Below are 22,812 nucleotides of genomic sequence, written 5' to 3'. Positions count from 1 at the left end.
AATTTACCCAGTTCTCGCAAATCTATTAAAGACTCCACACCTGCCATGATCAGCCCAGTCAGAGGGCCGCCAGGTTGCTCCCTGGCAAAGCAACTCCCTCACCTAGTCCGAGCTGACCCCACTCCCCGCAGCACTGCAGCTCCCCAAGGGGCTGGGTGCTTATCTGCTTGCATGAATTCTGGGAAACAGCTTCAAAAGGACTAAGTGTCTTGCACTTGGAGACACCTGAGCTCAGGCCCACGCCCAAGGCCTCTGTGGGTAGTAGGCCAGGTCAGCACCCCTTCACAGACAGTGATAATGCTTTACACTTGGGGCAAAGAGCAGGAACACTCACCCGAGTGACCGTCTACCAACTGCTGCTGCTACGGGAGGAAGTCACGGTTAAAGAAATCCTACTCTGGCCCGGCCAGCGTGGCTCTGTGGCTGAGCGTCAAACCAGAAGGTCATGGTTCGATTCCTGCTCAGGGCACATGCCCGGGTTACAGGCTTGATGCCCAGTAGGGGGTATGCAAGGGGCAGCCAATCTATGATTTTCTCTCATTGATGTTTCTATCCCTCTCTCCCTTCCTCTCTCTGAAATCAATAAAAAGCTTATTAGAAAAATGAACTACTCTGAAAGCAAGGGTGGTTGGTTGGCCTCGTGACATCACCTGAGTACTCTACCAGTCCCTAAAAGACCCCCAGCTCAGGGTGGGTAGGAGGACCTGGTGCTGCTGAGTCACCCAACAGCCGAGTGCACACAGGGCACAGCCAACACCAAGCTCCTGAGACAACCTCACCTCCTCAGCCCATTCCCACAGCCCTGGGTCACTGTATCACAGGGCACCCCTGACAAGAGACCACCACCAACCAAGAATTCTTTCAAATCAATGATTCTCACTCGGGAATTAGCCCTGGCAGGCACTGCTGAGAGGAATAATGAAACCTCATCGCACAAAGGAATGCCATCTTACTGCCAGTTCTTGACACTTAAATAGCTGTTAAATGTCTCCTTTTCTCCTAGCCTTTGAAAAATCAGAATCTCCACAATGGAGGCAGGGATGTGCTTTTCCTTTCAAGGATCTAGAGGTGAAAGGGAAGCGGGTGACCATACCCGCTGTCCCCATAGGAAACCCCCTCCTCAGAGCCCACTCGTCTGAAAGTGAACTAATCCTGGAGGTATAGGGTCCAGAGAAGAAGCGGACAGGGGAGCTCGACAACCTGTGAGTGGATGCTGCTGGGGGCCGGGGGCGCTCAATTCGGGACTTGTGCCCACTAGTCAGCGAGCTGAGCTCTGTGACTGTCCTGGGCAGAGCTGTGTGGGCTCTTGGGAGAAGTGTGCACATTCCTGCACCTGTGGGCTCCACGAGGACCAAGTTGGTTGCCATGGAAGCAGAAACTCAAGTCAAAATGAGGAGGATGAAGAGACAAGGACAAGACAGAGAAGAAATTTCGTGGGCTGAGGTCTACGAGAGTTCGTGGATGGAAATGTGTCCCCAAAATATTCATGTGCAGAATCCTAATCCCTGATGCCTCAGAATTTGACCTTATTTGGAGAAAGGGTCTTTAAAGAGGCATTTACCTGGAGTGAGTAGTGTCTTTATAACAAAAGGAAGACACCAGGAGCTCGCACACTGAAGAATGGCCATGTGAGGACAGAGAAGCACCATCTACAGGCCATGGGAGAGGCTTTGGGGGACACCACCCTTGCAGGCAGCTTGGTCTTGAACTTCCAGCCCCCAGAACTGTGAGACGGTAACTCCCTGTTGTTTGAACTCCTGAGGTTGTGGCACTGATTGTGGGCATCCCAGCCAAGCAGATGAATCCAGGGGGGGCAGCATCCCATCGCACCCTGAAAACTGCTCTGGCCCCTGCAGGCAGTAGGGGACCACCCAGTGGGGAGAGCATGGACCCCGATACCCACAAATGTCCAGGACCTGGAGAAAAGGGGCGGTGGCCTCCCCTGAGCAGCAAATGAGGCGGGAGAAGTGCATCCCCAGTGACAGGGGAGAGAAACTGGCATGTGGGATGAGGCAGTGGGCAGGCAGGGCTTACCTATGAGCGGGAGCTCGTCCATGGTGATGCCCTGAGATCTGAGGTGCTTCTTGATGCAGGCCAGCCGCTGCACGTTGGGGCCCCAGCGCCGGCCCAGCTTGTGGATGTGCTGAATCTGCGTGACGAACCGCATCTCGTCGTTGAGCTTGCACTCGGGCCGCCAGTCCGGAGGGGGGATGACCCTGCACATGCCATACTTCTCCACCTGAGCGCGCACCGACTCGATGTAGACGAGCGGGTCGTGGAACTCCTTGGCTGACGGCCTGAGCACGGGGATCTCGTCCATGGCCGCCCACCCAACCCGGCCGGACCCCTTCTCGGGCTTGGCCGCCGCCTCCTGCGGCTTGTGCAAGGGCTCCGATTGCGAGGTAGAACGATTTTCACAGGAGGCGCCGTCCGCCTTGCCATGTGCTTGTCTGCCCAGCGTGCTCCTCCCGGCTGCAGCCCGCTTCGGCCGGTTCCTCTCCAAGCTCCGCTCGGGCACCTCCTTCTTCACGTGTCCATTCAGCAGAGCTTTCTCCGCTGGGGCCTGAGCCGGGGTTGGGGCCTGGGCCGGGGCTGAGGCCGCTGCTGCCTTCCTGCCAGGGGCTTCGGCAGAGCCCGCAGCCCCTTTCATCTTCTTAGGGGGCGACTGCAGCTTCTCGGCCTGGTGTGCCTCTTCCAGTCTCCTCTTGGAATTCCGCAGCCCCTCCCGCAGCTGCCGCCCCCCCACCTCCTTAGTGCATGACTTTGGGTTCAACCGGCCACTGACCTTGAGGCCGTTGACGGCAGGCCCGGTGGACTTGGACACCCCCCCGAGGGATAGCACCTGTTTGCGGGTTTTTGCATTGCTACTTTCAGTTTTCCCTGAGATTGTGTGGTTGACAGCTGAACTGGGCTTGTGGTGATTGGGTTTGGTTTCCTTGACCAGTTCTCTCTTGGCTTTGGTGTATGTGACAGTCCCCTTAGTCACGGTTGCAGTGTACTTCACAGTTTTGGACGGTGAAGGTCTGACTTCGCGCATCTTTTTGGCACTGGTTGCACTTGTACCCAGAGATGACATTCGAGTGACTCCATTTACCTTCGAAACCTGGGAGGCAGCAGGGGAGGCAGAAGACAAAAAAACAAAACAAAAAGAGAATTAGTACCTGCCAAGAAGGCAACTCCTCCACACAGAGACACTACACAGAGACAAGGGCTACCTGCAAAGGCAAACAAAACACACTGCCTGGGTGCTATTTCAGACTCTTGGCATAGTCCACACCCATCCTTCCTTTTCCACGTTTGATCTCATGGCTCTTCCAGGAAATTGGATGTTTCACCGTGAGCCTTCCCACAGGCCCGCCAGTCACCTGTCACAGGTTAGGAACATTTCCGATAGGAAGACCCTGCCCATGTGGGAGGAAAAGAGCATGTCCAATGTTGACCCTTGAGTAATGCAGGGGGTTAGAGGCACGAAACCCGTCCTCCGTAGCTAAAAATCCATGGTAACTTTCGGACTCCCCAAACACCCTGTCATCCTTCAGTATCTGCAGGAAACTGGTTCCAGGACCCTGTGAATAACAAAACTGGTCGGTACTCAAGCCCCTTGTATAAAAGGGCGTGGAACAATGCATGCGGTCTGCCCTTCACATCCAGACTCTGGATAGCGGTTTGAAAATACTGTTTTCAATCTGTGGTTGGTAGAATCCAAGGATGTGAAACCCAGGAATATGGAAGGCCAACTGTATGTTTACTGGAAAAAAGTCATATATAGGTGGGCACTCCCAGTTTAAGCCATGCTTTTCCAGTCAACTGTACACAGACACGCAGTACACACGCGCGCGCGTGCGCGCGCACACACACACACACACACACACACACCTGCTCTAAGAAAAGACATGCTTGCTCTTTGCTCCCCTTAAAGCATGATCTGCCCACAGAATTTAAAAATCTATGTGCTAAAACAAGAACAAAACAAAAAGATTATGGGAAAAAGAACAACAGCCCTCAAGTGGTTCAGCTTCGATGCAGACATGTGGCTGCAGACTGCTGGCACCTGTCCATCTCTTTGTGTTTGATATGTGCCCCGTGCAGCCCTTGCTGAATGTCAGGGGGTGCACCTAACCTCTTTGGTAAAGCACAACGTGCCCAACCATCTCTGCAAAGGAGGTTCCTACTTCCCTTCCCTCAAAAACTTCCACATCTGGTTCCATAGGAATGGGGTCACAAGCAGCCCTGCAAGGGCATCTTTCAGCATGGACACCACGGTAATCCCACGACACACAAGCCCACCTCAATATAGAGAGAAGTCAGAGTGATGTCAATGAACACCTGAAACGCATTAACTTCCAAAGAACGAGAAAGGGCCAGCCCTAGTAGCTGCTGCTGGGCTGGCTGGTGTGGGCACTGAGGCACAACTCTGCCTCTCTGTGACCTTGGCATGTCATTTAACATCATGGGCATCTACTTCTCATTTGCAACATGAGTTACAGATTCAGGAACTCCATGGTTCCATAAGAACCATGACCCCCTAAAGAGGCCAACTAAAAAACACAATTCCTGGGAAACAAAGAGCAGAAACAACAGACCTCTTTCCTCACCAAGAACCCAGAGGAGGTGACGGTGGAGGAAGACTGGCTTCCAAGTCAGCTGAGACCTAAGCAGCTGGCTCCTCTCAACACCAGTGCCCCGAGGGCTGTGCAGCTGCCACCAGGATGGCCGGAGGCTCAGGTGACCTCTGCCCTGTACCCCGGCCTCGCCCAAGAAGAGGCACATTTTGCTTAAGTGGAGAACAAGCACAAAGATCACACTTTCCGATGGGTGTCCACACCAGTGGTTCCCAATGGGCTCCCACCCCCTGAGTTTCTTATCCGGTAGGTCTGGGACAGGCCTATAGAATAGAATCTATATTTGCAACAAAGAATCTATATTTGTAACAAAGTTCCAGGGAACTGATCTGTGGACATACTTTGAGAATCACTGAATCAAACTATTAGCTGAAAGTTCCAAAGACAGAAAAAGGCAAGAAGCCACTTAATGTGCCAGCAATTTGACACAGTAACGGAAAGCCTCAGATCATGGTATGAGGCAGGGTTCCCGCCAGTGGTTAGTAAACGGGTTCCTAGTGAGCCGCCTGGACTTCTGTACTCAGCAAGGGCCCAGGAATTACAGCCCGGGTTCCCCACTGCTTTCCACCTTATAAGAAGCAGCACTTACAGATCGGGTGGGAAAGAATGGAAAATTAAAAACAAAAACTTGCAACTTGGCCACAATAAATTAAAAACAAATTTGGAAAGCCAACGGTAAGGGCAAAGACAAATTTTTGATGGTAAGTACCACTAGTTTGGAATAGGAGGTATGGTGAGGAAGACAAATAACTTTAAATGTTCATCATTCATATATATCAGAGAGGAAGGGAGAGGGAGCGAGAGATAGAAACATTGAAGAAAGAGAGAATCATTGATTGGCTGCCTCCTGCATGCCCCCTACTGGGGATGGAGCCCACAACCCAGACATGTGCCCTGACTGGGAATCGAACCCTGACTTCCTGGTTCATACATAGGTTGACATTCAACCACTGAGCAATACTGGTTGGGCTCATCCTAATATTGACTAAAACAAAAACCATCTTACCTAATAAAAGACAAATATGCAAATCGGCCGTACCTTTGCTGCACCATCAGCCACACCCACCAGCCAATCAGAGCGACTATATGCAAATTAACCCAACCAAGATGGCAGCCAGTAGCCACGGAGCTGAAGTAAGCAGGAGGCTTGGTTGCTCCAGTGATGGAGGAAGCCAAGTTTCCCAGGTGGCTCTGAGCTCCACTGAAGGCAACAAAGTTTCAATTATAGAAGCTAAATAAACCTCAGATACCTGCTTTCAACCATCTGAGGCCACAAAGCTGGAGTGAGCAGGAGCTGGCTCTGAGCTCCACTGAAGGCAATAAAGTTTCAATTACAGAAGGTAAATAAATCTCAGAATAAAAAAAAAAGAAAGAAAGAAAGGAGAGGCTGGGAGCTTCCATTGCCAGAGGGGCTTGGCCAGCCTGAAAATGGCCCTCAGACCCGCACCCAGACTGGCCAGGCACCCCAGTGGGGACCCCCCACCCTAAAGAGGGTGTGGCTAGCCTGAAAACAGCCATCAACCCAGGCTGGCCAAAACTTCATGAGGTGAGGGTCCCCACTGGGGGCTGGGGTGGGGGGGGGGGGGTTGACCAGCCTGCAAACAGCCATCAGCCCCTCACCCAGGCTGGCCAGGCACCCCAGTGGGGACCCCTACCCTGAAGAGGGTGTGACCAGCCTGCAAACAGCCATCAGCCCCTCACCCAGGCTGGCCAGGCACCCCAGTGGGGACCCCCACCCTAAAGAGGGTGTGACCAGCCTGCAAACACCCATCAGCCCCTCACCCAGGCTGGCCAGGCACCCCAGGTGGACCCCCACCCTGATCCAGGACACCCTTCAGGGCAAACCAGCCGGCCCCCACCCATGCAACAGGCCTCTATCCTATATAATAAAAGGGTAATATGCAAACTGACCCTAACAGCAGAACGACTGGGAATGACTGGTCACTATGACACACACTGACCACCAGAGGGCAGACGCTCAATGCCCGAGCTGCCCCCTGGTGGTCAGTGCGCTCCCACAGGGAAACTCTGCTCAGCCACAAGCCAGGCTGATGGCTGCCAGTACAGCGGTGGTGGTAGGAGCCTCTCCCGCCTCCTCAGCAGCACTAAGGATGTCTGACTGCAGCTTAGGTCTGCTCCCCGCTGGCAAGTGGACATCCCCCAAGGGCTCCCGGGCTGCCAGTGATGTCTGACTGCCAGCTTAGGCCCAATTCCCCAGGGAGTGGGCCTAAACCAGCAGGTGGTCATTCCCCAAGGGGTCCAAGACTGTGAGAGGGCATTGGCCAGGCTGAGGGACCCCCCCTGCTCCCCCGCCGAGTGCACAAAGTTTTGTGCACCGGGCCTCTAGTTTAGAAAAATAAAAGCAAAAAGTAAAATGCTGTTATGGATCAAGAGAGAGTTTTCCACATTGGAGACACCAGAAGGTCTCAGAGCAGGGCTCCAATCCCCAGCAAGTGGAAGGGGAGCCCCTTCAGGCCCTCCATCTTCGTGTAACCTCTTGGGAGTCCAACCTGTTCCAGCTCCTCCCTCCACACTCAAGCAGACCACACAGTACACCGGAACCTCTTCTACAAGAGGAGTCACCTGTGAACGTGCCTACCACCCCCCACCGACACATCAGTCACCATATCTTGCCAGGGTTTAGGTTCAGTGCTTCTCAAACCTAAGGTTTGAGAAACCCTGCAGGAGCCTAAAAATAATCCAGACTTTCACAGTTCAACCCGACTCCCCCGCCACCCCCATTCTAATGTGATCAGTGAGGAGACAGGGTGGCTCTGTTCCCACAAGCATCTTGCCCCGCCCTGGCCCCATATCACTGTCCACCCGTGGGAACAGGAAGCCAGAATCTCTCAGGTTCTTCCTCAGAAAAGCATGCAGGGCCCTTCTCAGGGGCCCCGGAGCCCGAGCGGCTTGGTTACAGGGCGTGCTTTTTCCGCATGGTGGAATTCTATGTAAGTACTTCACCATCTTCAACGACAAAGAGATCACCTTCTTGCTTACATGCTTCTGTAAATTTAAATACTGGCTTACTGCCAGGAAGGGCAGTCAACTACCTTGCTCTATCAGAAGAATAAATTACTCTGTCCACTTCCTCCCTCACTGTTCTAACAGCCATCTTCTGAAGTGCTCTCCCGAATCTCTTATACCATGTCCACATCACAAGCTTGAAAACTCAATGTCCCCCCCTCATGAGCCATTAGAACAGTGAACTTTAATTTAAAAGAAATAAACTGCAAAGACTAGAAAGGGCATGTCTTCCCACCCCAAAGCCCACCCAGTGCCAGTGTTTCCTGACTCCCCCTAGTGGCCATGATGCAGCTGACATGCTAACCCCACATCAACCTGTCCCACCAGCCTGCCCTGTGTCCTAAAGATAGGGATAAAACAGAACCAACCACCCATGAACCATCTACTAACACACAAAGGCCTATTCCTTGGCCTTGTACTTGTCTCTAGGTGCCCAATGTTTAATTGGTACCAAAGGAAACAAAGGAATGGAAGAAGACGTTATATTGCCACCGCTTTATCAAACAGAACCAAACAAAGATTTTGCCAGCTCACCCATGGGCCGGTATCACTGCGGCCCGTCCTGAGGAAGTGCTCACACGGTGCACGTGAGCGAGAGGTCATTTTAGTTCACTGCAAGACTAACACAATGGTAGCTCACGGCGGAATCCTCCCAATGCAATAAAAACACTAACTTCACACGTCCTCAAGGCTCTGATATGGATTTCTGACTTTGAATCCTTCTCCTCCAAACTCTCACCCAGCTCTGCTGGAAGTGGGTTATATGCAGCTTGTTCTCCTTGGCCCACCACCACCACCCGTCACCTGTGGCTCAGATCACCCCAGGCACATAAGTCAAAGAAGCCATCCTCAATCCAACCAGAAATTCAACTGTCAAGTTCTCATTTCCCACTAGAGGGAGCCATTGAGTCGGGTGCCTCTGCCCACCCCTTCAGAAGGGAGAAGAGCAGGTAGGCAGCTCAAGAGAAACATTTGCTCGTTGGGAATAGTCCCCTTGGGCTTTAAAACTGAATTAAAAAACAAAAGAGCCTAAAATAAGCAAAGCTATGGAAGGGGAATGCTGGTGTGGCAGGCCCCTTGGTTAGAGACAGGGCCTAAAGACCCAGTAATGAGCAGCAGGACAAGGCAGCCAGTTAGTCCCACTCTGGGAGATGAACCCCTGGGTGCTGCTGGCAGTCCTAAATCTTCTTTCAGCCCCTGCTTCCGCTGGAGGCAACTTACCTGGGCCACAAATACCACTTGACGTGCAATTGAACCACCAGCCTGAGCTGATGAGGACAGTGAGACCTTCAGCATGTGCACAGCCAAGGCGAGCGCTGACTCCTCTCTGAGAGCTCAGGTGCCTTTGTCACAACTTTGGGAACAGCCCCAATCCCCTAGTTTAAACAGAGCTGAACTACACTGAATGTCACAGGGCCAGGATTCTGCAGCAACCCTTGCAGGTGTTCATGTGAAGCCTTTCCTCCAAAGGCAGCAATGCCCCCCATCTCCCAGCCACACGTGTCCACTGGGGGCCTCAGTGCCACCATGAGCAGGGGAGGTACCATGGTCAGCACAGCCTGACACCCACGTCCCGGCTTACGAACCACTCACATTTCTGTACCAGCAAAACCTCCTCACGACTCCCCTGGGAAACTAACATTTCAAAACCCTCGCTAGGTGTCAGCTAAGCTGTTTTCCATCCTAAATGTCTGCCTTTTACTGCATTCAAACTGAAGTGCTATTTTAAGGAAACAAAAAATAGCTTTCGCTCCTTTGTCAGACACCTATGATACATCCAGATTCTTATCCGGAGCCACTGCAGCCAACAACCCCAGGGCCGTTCTATACGCATATGCATCACCCGGCAGATGCGTGTCCCCTCACACCAAGAGAAGGGCCTGGGTGAAGTGCACACACTTGCTCTAGTCTCAGGCACGGGGCCTGTATGAGGCATAAGAACCAGATGTGGAATTGTGCCAAGTGGGGGGTAGGGCAAGCTTCTTGTAAAAACTGTGAGTCATCCGATGATGCCAGAGCAAACGGTGCAGTCGCTTCTCAGCAGCACCTTCAGCACGGGACGCCTTCACTTGCCCCCCCGCACCTCACACAACCATGTGTATCCTTCTCTTCGGGCCAACATAAAAAAATTAATCCTATTTGAAATTCAAGACCAGAGTATCCTTTGGGCCCCTATCTTATTCAGGTGAAAGAAGAAAGGTCAGAGTCTAATCATTTGCATCAGGTAGTTACAAAAGAATCTACAATGTGTTTTTATGGACCTTATTTTCACAGTAATTAATTAATGGGATCTGATGGTTTCAAAATTATACTTTCATGTCTCAGAATATCCCTATGAGAGTAGGCATGACTGGCTCCAACGAACAATAGGACCCAGAAAAGCTAAATATCACCTCTTAGAGAAGATCATGGTCAAAGCCAAACTAGAATTGGGAGCCCTGGACCATCCCATCTGGGTGGATTCGGGGGTGAGCACAGTCAGGAGGGAGCAGGAGAGGGGAAGGGACGTTGGGAGGAAACCCCCTGAACACCTGCGTGGTTACACCCTACTTGCAAAGACACCGACAACAAAGCAAGCCAGGCTCCCGCACTAACACAGGTGGCAGGAGTCTGCTCTGTAAGGAGCTCCCAGATCTCTCCTCCAGCTCTGCACTGCCTGTGGAACAGGCCTCCCATGCATTCCATGGAGCAAGGGGTAGGGTGATCCCACAGCAAGGGGTACCTCTGCTCCCCTCAAACCTTACCTCCATTGGTGCAACTTCCTTGTTTGGTAGCAAAAGGAAGTTAACTACACCAGAGGTTTACTCCATCCAGCCTCATACACAAAAGTGAAAGAGAAAATGTGTGTGTTTATGATTCCATAGGAATATAAAGTCATGTATCCATCCTTTACAAGCCTTCATTCCTGCCCCACATGGGCCCTCAACTTCTCTGGGTCCCTTTTTAATTGTTCTTTTTCATAAGCAAAACATCTGTGGGAGAGTTCTGCACAAGTGCCTATCAGACCCTCAATTTTGGAAATTAAATGGAGATAAATCTTCAACGACTCAAAAACAAAGGGTATGGTGTGCCCTATTCTTTGTGCTGCTCACTCCTGAAAATAGGGCACCAGAACCTGGGGGGCCAATTCCACAATCATGCGCAGTTGTTCTAAGACAACAAGAAGAATGTTTAAAATATGTTAAAAACACTTGCTTAATCTCAAGATAACACTGTAAAGGATGAAGTGGACATCTGAGGGCTGTGGAAACATCCGTGAGGATGCATGCCTTGTCCATCCCACCAACTGAAGAGCTGAATGATATTTAAGCTATAGGTTAATACTAATAACGTGTATGTACACACACTAAGTATGAATTTAGTCACATAAGAGAGAAATATGTCTTCAAGAATGAGGCAAGACCACACGTAAAGAATAACACCACCACAGTGACCCTGTTTCAGCCATTCTGGAATACTGCTGCCAGCCAAAGAATCTTCTGCACACCCAAACCTTGCCCTGAACCAATCTCTAAAGATACAGTCTCCCGCCTATTCTAGGGGAAAATTTAACTGTGTGATAAAATTCTCAGTGCAGGCCCATCTCTGATCCCCAGGGCTCCTGACTTTCAAACGGTGAGGACAGGAGCAGAGGGGTCAGAGTGAGGACAGGAGCAGAGGGGTCAGAGATGCTACCCGCATGGGCCCTGCATGGGCCCGTAGGCCCTTCACCCACTGCCTCTGGGCACCTGCCTTTGTCCCCACTACCTCCCTCCCAGGGTCTGAGAGATCACTGTCTAAGGACATGAGTATGGTGACAACAACAATGGCTGAGGCCTGAGGCCATTCTTTAGAGTTTCTCCACCAGGACTTGTGTTTTCTGATCTGACAGAAATGGGGGCAGTGGGAGCAGGAGAGCAGTGCCCTCCAAGGGGCCTCAGGCAGGACTGAAATGTGTTCAGCGGAATCCACGCCCCGACTCGTCCCACCCCTATCACCGACCCCCATTCACCCACCCCTATCACAGACCCCCACTCACCCACCCCCTGTCACAGACCCCTACTCACCCACCACCTATCACAGACCCCCACTCACCCCACCCCTATCAGACCCCCATTCACCCCACCCCCTATCAGACCCCCACTCACCCACCCCCTATAACAGACCCCCACTCACCCCACCCCCTATCACAGACCCCCACTCGCCCCACCCCATCACAGACACACAGCTCCCGGCACAGGAGCCCACACACGTCCTCTGGTCCAGCGGTCACCAACCAGTGGTCCATGGACCACTGCTCTGGTCAGAGAGATGCTGACTTGTCACGTAAAGATGAACAGATAAGCAATCCAGCACAGCGCAGGTGGCCTGCAGGCCTGCTTCCGGTTGTCACTCATCCGCTCTCGGCCTAACCAGTAATGGTCCCCCAGGACTCCAAGTAGCCTGGCTCAGAGGGGCTCCCTTTACAACCCATCCCAACACACGAGAGTCAACAGATGGTGGCACCGGCGACAGCAGCACCCGCTGGGGTGGATGTGAGTCCACCACTAGCCCCATGGGACCGACCTTCACAAAAGGTGTGAGCGCCACAGCCCTCCCTCCCTCACTGGAGAGCATCACTGTTGTGCTTTTTGAGCCTTTGAAAGATTTACTACTCACATTTTCCCTTCAGTTAACTAGGAGGCATGGGGTGGTGGCATCTGGCAGGCACCCTCTGGGCCACACACTACGGTCACCTGTGTGGCAGGGCTGGGCTTTACCTGTTTCCGTAAGTCCTGAGCCGACCGATGCAGAGGGGGGTGGTGGTGGTTAGCAGTGGGCCCCTTGGCCGAGGAGCCCGAGGCGGGGGCCGTGGGGGGTTGGTTGGCTGGAGCCTGCTCCCTCCGGCTGTCGGCCCGGTGATCACTGTGCTTCTCCTTGCCGGGAGTGGTCTCCTTGCTCTTGTGTTTTTGAACAGGTTCTTTCTCCCGTGATGACCTGCTGGAACCGTTGAAAACTAGGAAGAAAGAATGGAAGAATAAAGTCATGACCTGAGCATACTGCCAGGGAACCTAAACTTCCTGGCGTCAGAAAGAGTGGAAGAGGGAACTTTCCGTACATCAAGTCCTACCACGCTACCTAAAGCAGCCCCCGTTCCAAGCTCCCAGTCAAAGCACAAAAGCACCAGAACGCAGGGGCACACTGAAAAATTATAAGCCTATCCTAAGAAAGTTTTGGTTGAAATAATTGAAAACCTCATTTTTATAAAAGCCCTCAGAATATCAACACCATGCCTCATACACAAAGAAAAATTAAAATGGAGAAGCTAACGCAGCCACGTTCCAAGAACAGGAGCACGTTGTGTGTAAAGGTACAAGGCATCTGGCATTAAGATAACACATTCTCAGATTTAGTTATGTAAAGTGAGGCTGAGCACCTGCCAACGAATGTGTCAGGGGTGCAGCTGCTTGACCTGACCCATCAGTGACCACGGAGGAGGGAGCAGGACACAGGAGCGGGAAGCCAGGCCCCCTTCTGTTCCAGGGGTCCTAACACCCAGACCTGCTTCCCATGAGCCAGGAAACACTGCTAACGCTGTGAGTGCACTCGGCCAAGGACATTCTGGTTGTGCCTGTTTGATGGATGAAGCCGGCAGGCATGGAGAGGATGAGTGCCTGGCCCAGGCCATGCTGTCTGTCACTAGCACACAGCCACTCCCTGCTCTGACTCCCCAACGGCTCTCAGTCAATGCCCAATGTGCACACTGGATCCCACCCACTACGGAGGTCAAAGGGGCCAGGTATGCTCAGAGTTTCCACAGTCCCCTCCGAGGATGCTTCTGTCATTTTCTCTGCTGTGCAGCCAGGACATGCACTCATCAGGTCCGGCCCCTCTACAGCAATCAACCCATAGGTCTCTTCTCCCCTCACCATCCCGCAGGCGGAGGAAGGCCAACCTGTGCCTCATGGTCTGCCCTACGAGCGTTCCAGGCAGGGCCACGCTGGGTAGCGGCAGGGAGCCCCTTTAGCTGCCACTTTTATTTATTTATTTATTTATTTATTTATTTATTTATTTATTTATTTATAAATATATTTTATTGATTTCAGAGAGGAAGGGAGAGGGAGGGAGGGAGGGAGGGAGGGAGGGAGGGAGGGAGGGAGGGAGGGAGAGAGAGAGAGAGAGAGAGAGAGAGAGAGAGAGAGAGAGAGAGAAACATCAATGATGAGAGAGAATCATGGCTAGGTTGTCTCCCGCATACCCCCTACTGGGGATCAAGCCTGCCACCTGGGCATGTGCCCTTGACTGAAATGGAACCCAGAACCCTTCAGTCCGCAGACTCTATCCAGTTAGGGCTAGCTGTCACTTTTAGAAGGCTCCCGGTGAAAGGTGTCTCCTCCTCCTCCAGGTAGAACTCGCTACCTGACCACCTGACTGGGCAGCTGTAAGGAGAAACCTTTCCTACAGCTGGAAGAAGCAGAGGTCCAAGGCGCGGGTCCTGCCTGCCCTCAAGGAGCTCATACATACCACTGCTCCTCTGTGGCTGCTCCCCAACCTGCACCCACACTTCCTTCCTCACACACTCCTTCACCGTTCATCTCCATTTTAAGTGTCCTTCAAATTACATGTATGCCTTATAGTTTGCAAATATCATCCTCTGATTTGTCATTTGGTTTTCCATCTATTGTGCTAAATCTGCTAGCCCACTTTTTAAAGTTTCTTTCTTTGCTTTTATGCCTAGAAAGCCCTTCCATATTTTCAAATGGTAAAATATTCCTCCAAGTCTCCTCCTAATTGTTTTTGGACTCAATTGGCTAGACTTACTTCTGTAGTCCAGTTGTCATTACTCTGTATACGGCACACCATGGAGATTTACATTCCCACATCTGGGCATGTGAGCCTGGCCCCAGTGATTGCACATTCTAACTAGACGCTCAGTGCTGAAGTAAAGACCATGCCACATCAAACATGGTCTGTAAACCGGGTGGTATGAGGTTCTGCAGGATGCTCTCAGTTACAGACAAAATGGAAGCTTTAATGGCTGGCATTTATCCTAAGTGCAAGTAACTGCCCACTGTCAGAGAGCATCAGTCATACCCAAGCTGGCAGCATCTGTGCTTGCTTTCAAGACAAATTAAAGGCAACATCTGTAAGAAGTCATACTTCAATGTGATTAAAAATCAAGCCAAAGAACATGAATCTAGGCAATTCTTGACTGTTCACCAATTTTCTACAGCAGTGAGTACAGCTCCTTTATTGGAACATGGCACAAGAAGTTGTTTTTTAATCTCAAATATTCCATACTTTTCTGTGCTTTGTTACTGCCACTGGGGTGTGCATCAAGGTGCAGCCTGCCAAAACACATATGAAAAAATGCTCAAAGTTACTGTTCATCAGGGAGATGCAAATTAAAATGACAATGAGGTATCACCCCACACCTGTCAGAATGGTTACCATCAACAAATCAACAAATGACAAGTGCTGGCAAGGATGTGGAGAAAAGGGAACCCTAGTACACTGCTGGTGGGAATGCAGACTGGTGCAGTCACTATGTAAAACAGTATGGAGTTTCCTCAAAAAATTAAATATGGAACTGCCATTTGACCCAGTGATCCCACTTCTAGGAATATATCCTAAGAAACCTGAAACACCAATCAGAAAGAAGGTATGTACCCCTATGTTCATAGCAGCACAATCCATAATAGCTAAGATCTGGAAACAGCCCAGGTGCCCATCAGTAGATGAGTGGATAAAAAAGCTGTGGTACATCTATACCATGGAATACTATGCAGCAGTAAAAAAGGAATCTCTTACCCTTTGAGACAGCATGGAAGGACCTGGGGAGTATCATGCTAAGTGAAATAAGTCAGTCAGAGAAAGACAAGTATCACATAATCTCACTGTGGAGCCTAAGTAACAAAATAAAGTGATGACTGGAGTGGATCCAGAGACATGGAAGCACGGAACAGTGTGTGGAATCTCTGAGGGAAGGTGGGGGAGATGGGTGGGTGGGAGGTACTCAACCAAAGACCCTGTATGCATATATGCATAACCCATGGACATGGACAATTAGGTGGTGAAAGCCTGGGACAGGGGGTGGGAGCGGGTTGGAGGGGGGCTAATGGGGAAAAAGGGGGAGGGGACATAAGTAATATTTTCAACAATAAAGATTTTTTTAAAAAAGAGTACAGCCTGCTATGAAAGAAGTACCAGCTCCATAATGACTTACTTTGTTCAGATTTTTTTAAAAAATAAAAATTCTATGGGTTTGTTAACATTTCATGACACTGTATGAGCAGTTAAATCCCCAACCCTGCTGTTTAACAACTGGGCAAGTTATTTATGCCCTCAGTTTTCTTATTTGTGGCCTGGGATTACAAGTGCCAATGTGTGGGGAGCCCCTAGCATAATGTCTGGGGCCTGGCAGACACTTAACATTTGGAGGAAATTATTACTGGGTATTTAAAGGACGGTCTTAGGTTACTACAGCATCAGATTGGGGCAGCTCTCCTCCTGCCCTGCCCTCCCTACAGATACAGCATAAAGAAGGTCTTCAACACAGATGGCTGGACTGAGCAGACCCTTCACCACCTCCTCAGGGAACACAGCTGCTGCCCATTGCCTCCCAATATCCATTCCATGGGAGAAAGAGGCACGGCACTGCTCATGCCCTGCCCAAGCAAGAAAAAAATGCAATGTTAAAAACACCCCACATCTCTACCAGATTAATGAGTGGCTTATATCTTGGGGGATCCCAGAGTCCCTTTCAGGGGACACCCTAGGTCAAAACCGTTTTCATAATTATCCTACAACATATTTGCCTTTGTCACCGTGTTGATAATTTCAATGATGGTGATGGCTAAAGGTGGATTAGCTGTCATAGAAATGCAAATCAAAAGCACAGGAGAACCCTGGCCAGGTAGTTCACTTGGTGAGAGTGTCGTCCTCATATGCAAGGTTGTGGGTTCAATCCTTGGTCAGGACACATGCAAGAATCAACCAATTAGTGCATAAATAAGTGGAACAACAAATCGATGTTAAATCAATTAAACCAATTAAAAAATGCATTAGATTCCACTCCACACCCACTAGGATGGCTATGCTCAGAAAGATGAATGAGGAGGATGTGGAGAAATTGTAACCCTCATACACTGCTGGTGGGAATGTAAAATAATGGGATCACACTGGAAAACAGGCTGGGGAGTCCCAAAGGATGATGAATCTGGTACTTAGAGAAACAAATGGGATATTATTCTATCTAATAAAAGAGTGATATGCAAATTGACCATCACTCCAACACACAGGATGGCCACCATAAGATGGCAGGCAGGGGAGGGCAGTTGTGGGAGATCAGGCCAGTGGGGAGGGCACTTAGGGGGGACCAGGCCTGCAGGGGAGGAAAGTTGGAGCGGGGGCCCCAGGCCTGCAGGGGAGGGCAGTTAGGGGCAACCAGACTGGCAAGGGAGGGCAGTTAGGGGTGACAAGGCTGGCAGTGGAGGGCAGTTAGGGGTGACTGGGCCAGCAGGGGAGGGCAGTTGGGGGGGAACCAGGCCTGCAAAAGAGGACAGTTAGGGGCAACCAGGCCAGCTGGGTAAGGCAGTTAGGGGTGATCAGGCCAGCAGGGGAGGGCAGTTAAGGGCAATTGGGCCAGCAGAGGAGCAGTTAGGAGTAGATCAGGCTGGCAGGGGTGAGTTAGGTATTGATCAGGCTGGCAGGCAGAAGCAATTAGGGGCAATCAGGCAGGCAAGCAGGCGAGCAGTTAGAAGCCAGCAGTCCTGGATTGTGACAGGGATGTCCGACTGGGATCGGGCCTAAATGGGCAGTCGGACATCCATCAAGGGGTCCCAGATTGGAAAGGGGGGCAGGCTGGGCTGAGGGGGACACACACCCCACCCCATGCATGAATTTTGTGCACCGGTCCTCTAGGCCATCCATAAAAAGGACTCAAGTATGATACATGCCAAGGCATGGAGCAATTTTAGAGTCACTACAGTAAGTGAAAGAACCAATGACAAAGGCCACATATCACATGATTAGATTCATATCTAATAGCCAGAATAGACCAATAGAGACAGAAAGTAGACTGGTGGCTGCCAGGGACTGGTAGGTTTGGGAAAAATGGGAGTGACTGCTGATACAAGGTTTTTGGGGGAGAAGGTGCTAAAAAATGTTTCAAAGTTAATCATGGTGGGGGTTTCACAACTTTGTGACTATATTAAAAACTCCTGAATTATATACTTTAAATGGATAAATTTTATGATGATGTGAATTACAGCTCAGTAAAACTTTTTTTTTTTTTTACAATAAAAGGTGAGAAAAACGATGCTGTAATACAGATCAGTGCAGTAGCCCCAAACTATTTTAATAATTATAATCCTCTTCACAGCAGGTTAACAACAAAGCCAGTGTCCTGTAAGGATGAGGTAAAGCAGTACAGAGTGTTAATGGTATTAAATCTTGACCCTTGAGGACACATACTTTGTGTGATAAGATGAGAACTACAAGTAAAGCACTTCTGCATACCAAAACAGGACAACTGTTTCCATGGAAAAGCACTTCTGAGACTGTTTAAGTTGCAAGCTAGCTACTTTTTTCATGGCATGCTATTTTTTATGTGAAAGAACTACAAATAGTTATTTGTTGGCCATTTACTAAAAAAATGAATAAAGTAAAAGACTGTCAAGGAAAATAACTAATAGTTATTGCTACCAATGATAGAATGCACAATTTCAAGCAAAAAAAAATTACAATTTTGAAAAACCTATACCTACCACCGTGAGTCTGACAGCCTCCAGCTCTTAAGGCCTTTCTGATGAGATGGGTGGAGCTGTGGGGCTCTTTATTCCCACACGTGAAAGGTGCCAACAGTTAGAACAGGTGCAAACTCAGTGAACCATCATGTTCAAATGATCAATAGCTGACATAACAAAACCGTGCATAGTAAGGCATCCATTCAAAGTGGAAGGCAACCTGATGAAAAGCCCACTGATACAGGTTCAGGCTCCTTTAACAACTGACCTTAAAGAAACTAGCACTAGTTGAGTATGGGTGGGATGTCAAAGAATAAAATAATCTACCAAGGCCCCTCTCCTTTCCAGAAATGTATCTGTCTGAGACTGATTTTCTTCACATATGTCAACCAAAACGGAATACTGTGAGACTGAATGCAAAAGTAGGTAAGAATCTACTTAAATGTCTTCTACTCATACAGGTATTTAAAGAGACTTGTAGCCGAAACCGGTTTGGCTCAGTGGATAGAGCATCGGCCTGTGGACTGAAAGGTCCCGGGTTCGATTCCGGTCAAGGGCATGTACCTGGGTTGCGGGCACATCCCCAGATGGGATGTGCAGGAGGCAGCTGATCGATGTTTCTCTCTCATCGATGTTCCTAACTCTCTATCTCTCTCCCTTCCTCTCTGTGGAAAATCAATTATATATATACATACATATATATATATATATATGTATATATATATATATATATATATATATATATATATATATATATATAGAGAGAGAGAGAGAGAGAGAGAGAGAGAGAGAGAGAGAGACTTGTAAAAATGTAACACAATGCAACTCTTTGATTTTAATTTAAACAGTGAGATAGTTTTCAAACGACTCTACTTTCTGTAACCATCTTATCTTGCTAGTGTATAGAAGTCAAAATTTCTTGGTTTTAGAATCTAGTTACTTTTCAAAAAAGTGTTATTTGTGTTATCTGTGTTAACATTGTGTTGTGTTAACATTGTAACCCTCATACACTGTGTAAATGGGTTTGTGTTATTTTTAAATGAGTAAATATTTTTAATGTCCTCAGTTATAATTTTAAATAAATACAATCCACATTAATAAAAGCCTTTTGGACTTGTATGCATGCATATAAGCATTACCAATGGACACAGTCACTAGCGGGTGAGAGCATTTGCTGGGGGGTGGGAGTGGCCTGCCAGGGAGAGGGGAGTAAGGGTAGGTGGAAGAGGGGATAAATGGTAATTGATGGAGACATGACTGTGGATGGTGAACACACAATACAGTGTACATATGATGCGTTGTGGAATTGTGCACCTGAAACCTGTATAATTGTATTAATCAGTGTCACCCCAATAAATTCAATAAAAAGGAAAAATAAATCAAGTCAAAAAATAAAAATAGAAGCCTTCTGGGGGGTCCCAAAAAGCCTGGAACTACTGGGTTGGATTACCTTTCCCAAGGTTGGCCACACTATGGTTCCCAGAGGCTTCTATACCTGCCAGATACCCAATGCTCAGGCTCTGAGATAAAGCTTCCTATATCTGAATCTGCAGAAATCATTTGCTAATATTTGGCCTTGGACTGGTTGCCTACCTGAGCCTTAGTTTCTCCACCTACTATCTCTCTCACAGGGTTGCTCTGAGGAGTCCGTGAGAAGATGCTCATCTAGGAAGGGGCGTTAGCAGGGCAGGAAGCAGCACTGGCTAAGTGACAGCTTGTTGGGATCACCACACTGCTTCCAAGGGTGTCAACGGTCAGACGTGTAGCAGGGCATAGGCACAGAACAGTGCTTACGGTCCTACATGCCACCTTCCCAAATGAACAAAGGGCAAGGCTGGCTGCAAGCTGGGACATCATGGGAATTCATTGTGGCATTGGTTAGCCAGTAATATCTTTCTGAGATCTGGGGGAGAGAAAAACCAAAAACCCAAACCCTTCTTCAGCACCTGAAACAAAATGCACAAGTCTGGTTCTATTCTAATGCTTTGAGGAGTTTGCCCACCACTAGCACTGCATCAACTCTGCAGGACCAAGCTCCATAAGCCAAGCCTGCAAATCAGAGACGGTGCTGTGGGCACCTTGATGACAGGCAGGAAGGGGAAACCAGAGGGGACAGGAAGGCATGTGCCATTAACTTCACACACAAAACTGGCTGCTCTGTGAACCACAGCACTGTATTCTACTGAAGACTATTTTGATCAGATAAACAGAAAAATACAAAAATTTAAAACTGAATAAAAATAATTTTGATTTTAATTTAAACAGTGAGATAGTTTTCAAACGACTCTACTTTCTGTAACCATCTTATCTTGCTAGTGTATAGAAGTCAAATCATGTGTTAAATGGGAAGAAAGGGGGAGGGAGGTCTGAGCCAGAGAAAAGGTATAGTTTGTCCTCAACAGCTCATTAATTTTAAGTGTCGTGGGAACCTGCCAGTTTTACCCCTCCAAGTAATTATCTTTTGTCTTCATTTGTAAGATGCTTGAGAAGGGGAGAGAAGAGGAAACAAACAAACCAAAAAAAATGTTCGCTCTCCCAGGGAAGGACTAAACCCAGACCATAAGAGACAGGAAGACCAAGAGAGTTAGATGGATAGAAGAACTAGGCACACTGTCCCCAGTTAAAAGGAATAATTGGACTTCTTTCTTTAAGGGAGAGGGGAAAAGCATTTATCACAGTAAACCATATTAGGAAACTAAAATGTACACAAATACAAATAGCTCTACATTAATGAACAGAGACAAATATACTGATTTGTAGATGCATACTCTGAAAGCTAAATTGCCTATAGACAAGTGTTTTCACACCACAGCAAGAAAAATCTTTAAATCCAAAGGATGGTATTTTGATTCAAGGTCATTTCATGCCTGAGAAGATGAGATTGGCTCCCAATAAGGGATGAAAACGAAATGAGCAAGAGAAGTTACTTCAGAAACATCTACCTGCAATCTGGCGATCATCTGAATGGTAGAAAGGTACACTTTCCAAAGAGGAGTTCACACTTACAGCTCCAGGTTCGTACTCAATGATGTCCCATTAAGCTCAGCTCACATAGTCAGACTGCACCGAGACGCCTAGGGAGATCTGTAAGGCTATCTATGAAGCTGGTCACAGGTCTTTAAAACCCTCACTATAGACCAGGGGTGGGAAAACTTTTTGACTCGAGGGCCACAATGAGTTCTTAAACTGGACCGGAGGGCCAGAACAAAAGCATGGATGGAGTGTTTGTGTGAACTAATATAAATTCAAAGTAAACATCATTACATAAAAGGGTACGGTCTTTTTTTTTTTTTTTTTAGTTTTATTCATTTCAAACGGGCCGGATCCGGCCCGCGGGCCGTAGTTTGCCCACAGCTGCTATAGACACAGCCTCTTGGTGGGATGTGGAGAGTTTGGTTTTGGTCTCTAGTTCCCAGATCACCAAACACAGCTGTGCCTCCGCTTCCTGAATCACAAACCAGTGCCTCCCTTGCTCTGCCCTCCAGGAATCACTGAAGTATTTATTAAGTATTTAAAATAAAGTACATAAGGTGCTCTGTGTTCTTCAGAGAGAGGAGTTATGCAAATATAAGAAGGTTGATCTTTGTTAAAGCTCCTGCTGCAATGGCAGAGATAAGACCCACTTCTGAAAACAGTAATTCCCTTTAAACAAAGTTGAGAAGGCCAGCCCGTCTCCATTACCTGCCCACATCCAGGCACCCCAATCTTGCTACTTATTGTTGCTAATGAAGCTACCTCATCTGAACACCAGGAGACAATCCTAATGACTGTTACTAGGTGAGTTTTGCCTGGCGTCTGACAGAAGATATATGATATCCTGAGATGACTCAGGTGAAGTCTTCACCAGCTTGACAGAGAAACATGGACGAGAGTCATTACTGAATGCTGGGCCGAGACGTCTGCTCACAGAGATACAAGACAAAAAGGAAAGAATGAACACAAGGCCAGAAGACAGGACTAACCCCAAAATACATAAAATAAGACCTGCTCCCAGTCCCTCCCCCAAAGCAAATCAAAGAGACAAAAAGTGAATCATCTATACCCGTGATCAGCAAACTGTGGCTCAAGAACCACATGCGGCTCTTTGGCCCCTTAGTGTGGCTCTTCCTAAGCCTTAGGAGTACCCTAATTAAGTTAATAACAACGTACCTACCTATATAGTTTAAGTTTAAAAAATTTGGTTCTCAAAAGAAATTTTAATCGTTGTACTGTTGATATTTGGCTCTGCTGACTAATGAGTTTGCCGACGACTGATCTATACTAATAAAAGGGTAATATGCTAATTAGACCAGGAGACCTTCCAGACCTCCTTCTGGACAAAGCCATGGTGGCCAAGGCGAGACACAGGCAGTTAGGGGCAATTAGGCCGGCAGTGGGGGGCAGTTGGGGGCGAGCAGGCCGGCAGGCAGAGTGGTTAGGGGCAATCAGGCAGGCAGGCGAGCAGTTAAGAGCCAGCG

At 48.9% G+C, this 22,812-nt stretch overlaps 1 protein-coding gene across 4 annotated transcripts in view; it reads right to left on the bottom strand.

Moving 5' to 3' along the window:
- The window catches only part of JARID2 (jumonji and AT-rich interaction domain containing 2), a 291,087-nt gene that overhangs the window by 23,147 nt on the left and 245,128 nt on the right, over nt 1–22,812 (bottom strand). For all 4 annotated transcript variants that reach the window (XM_059688680.1, XM_059688681.1, XM_059688679.1 and 1 more), the window contains 2 exons: nt 12,389–12,624; nt 2,035–3,103 (listed from right to left, as the gene is read on the bottom strand). In XM_059688680.1, the coding sequence (XP_059544663.1) occupies nt 2,035–3,103; nt 12,389–12,624 (1,305 nt within the window). The remainder of the gene's footprint in view (nt 1–2,034; nt 3,104–12,388; nt 12,625–22,812) is intronic.

Source organism: Myotis daubentonii, chromosome 3 (assembly GCF_963259705.1).
Source record: "Myotis daubentonii chromosome 3, mMyoDau2.1, whole genome shotgun sequence".
NCBI classification, from domain to species: domain Eukaryota; kingdom Metazoa; phylum Chordata; class Mammalia; order Chiroptera; family Vespertilionidae; genus Myotis; species Myotis daubentonii.
The sequence above is the reverse complement of the archived record's forward strand: the minus strand, read 5'-3'. Positions and strand labels throughout refer to the sequence as shown.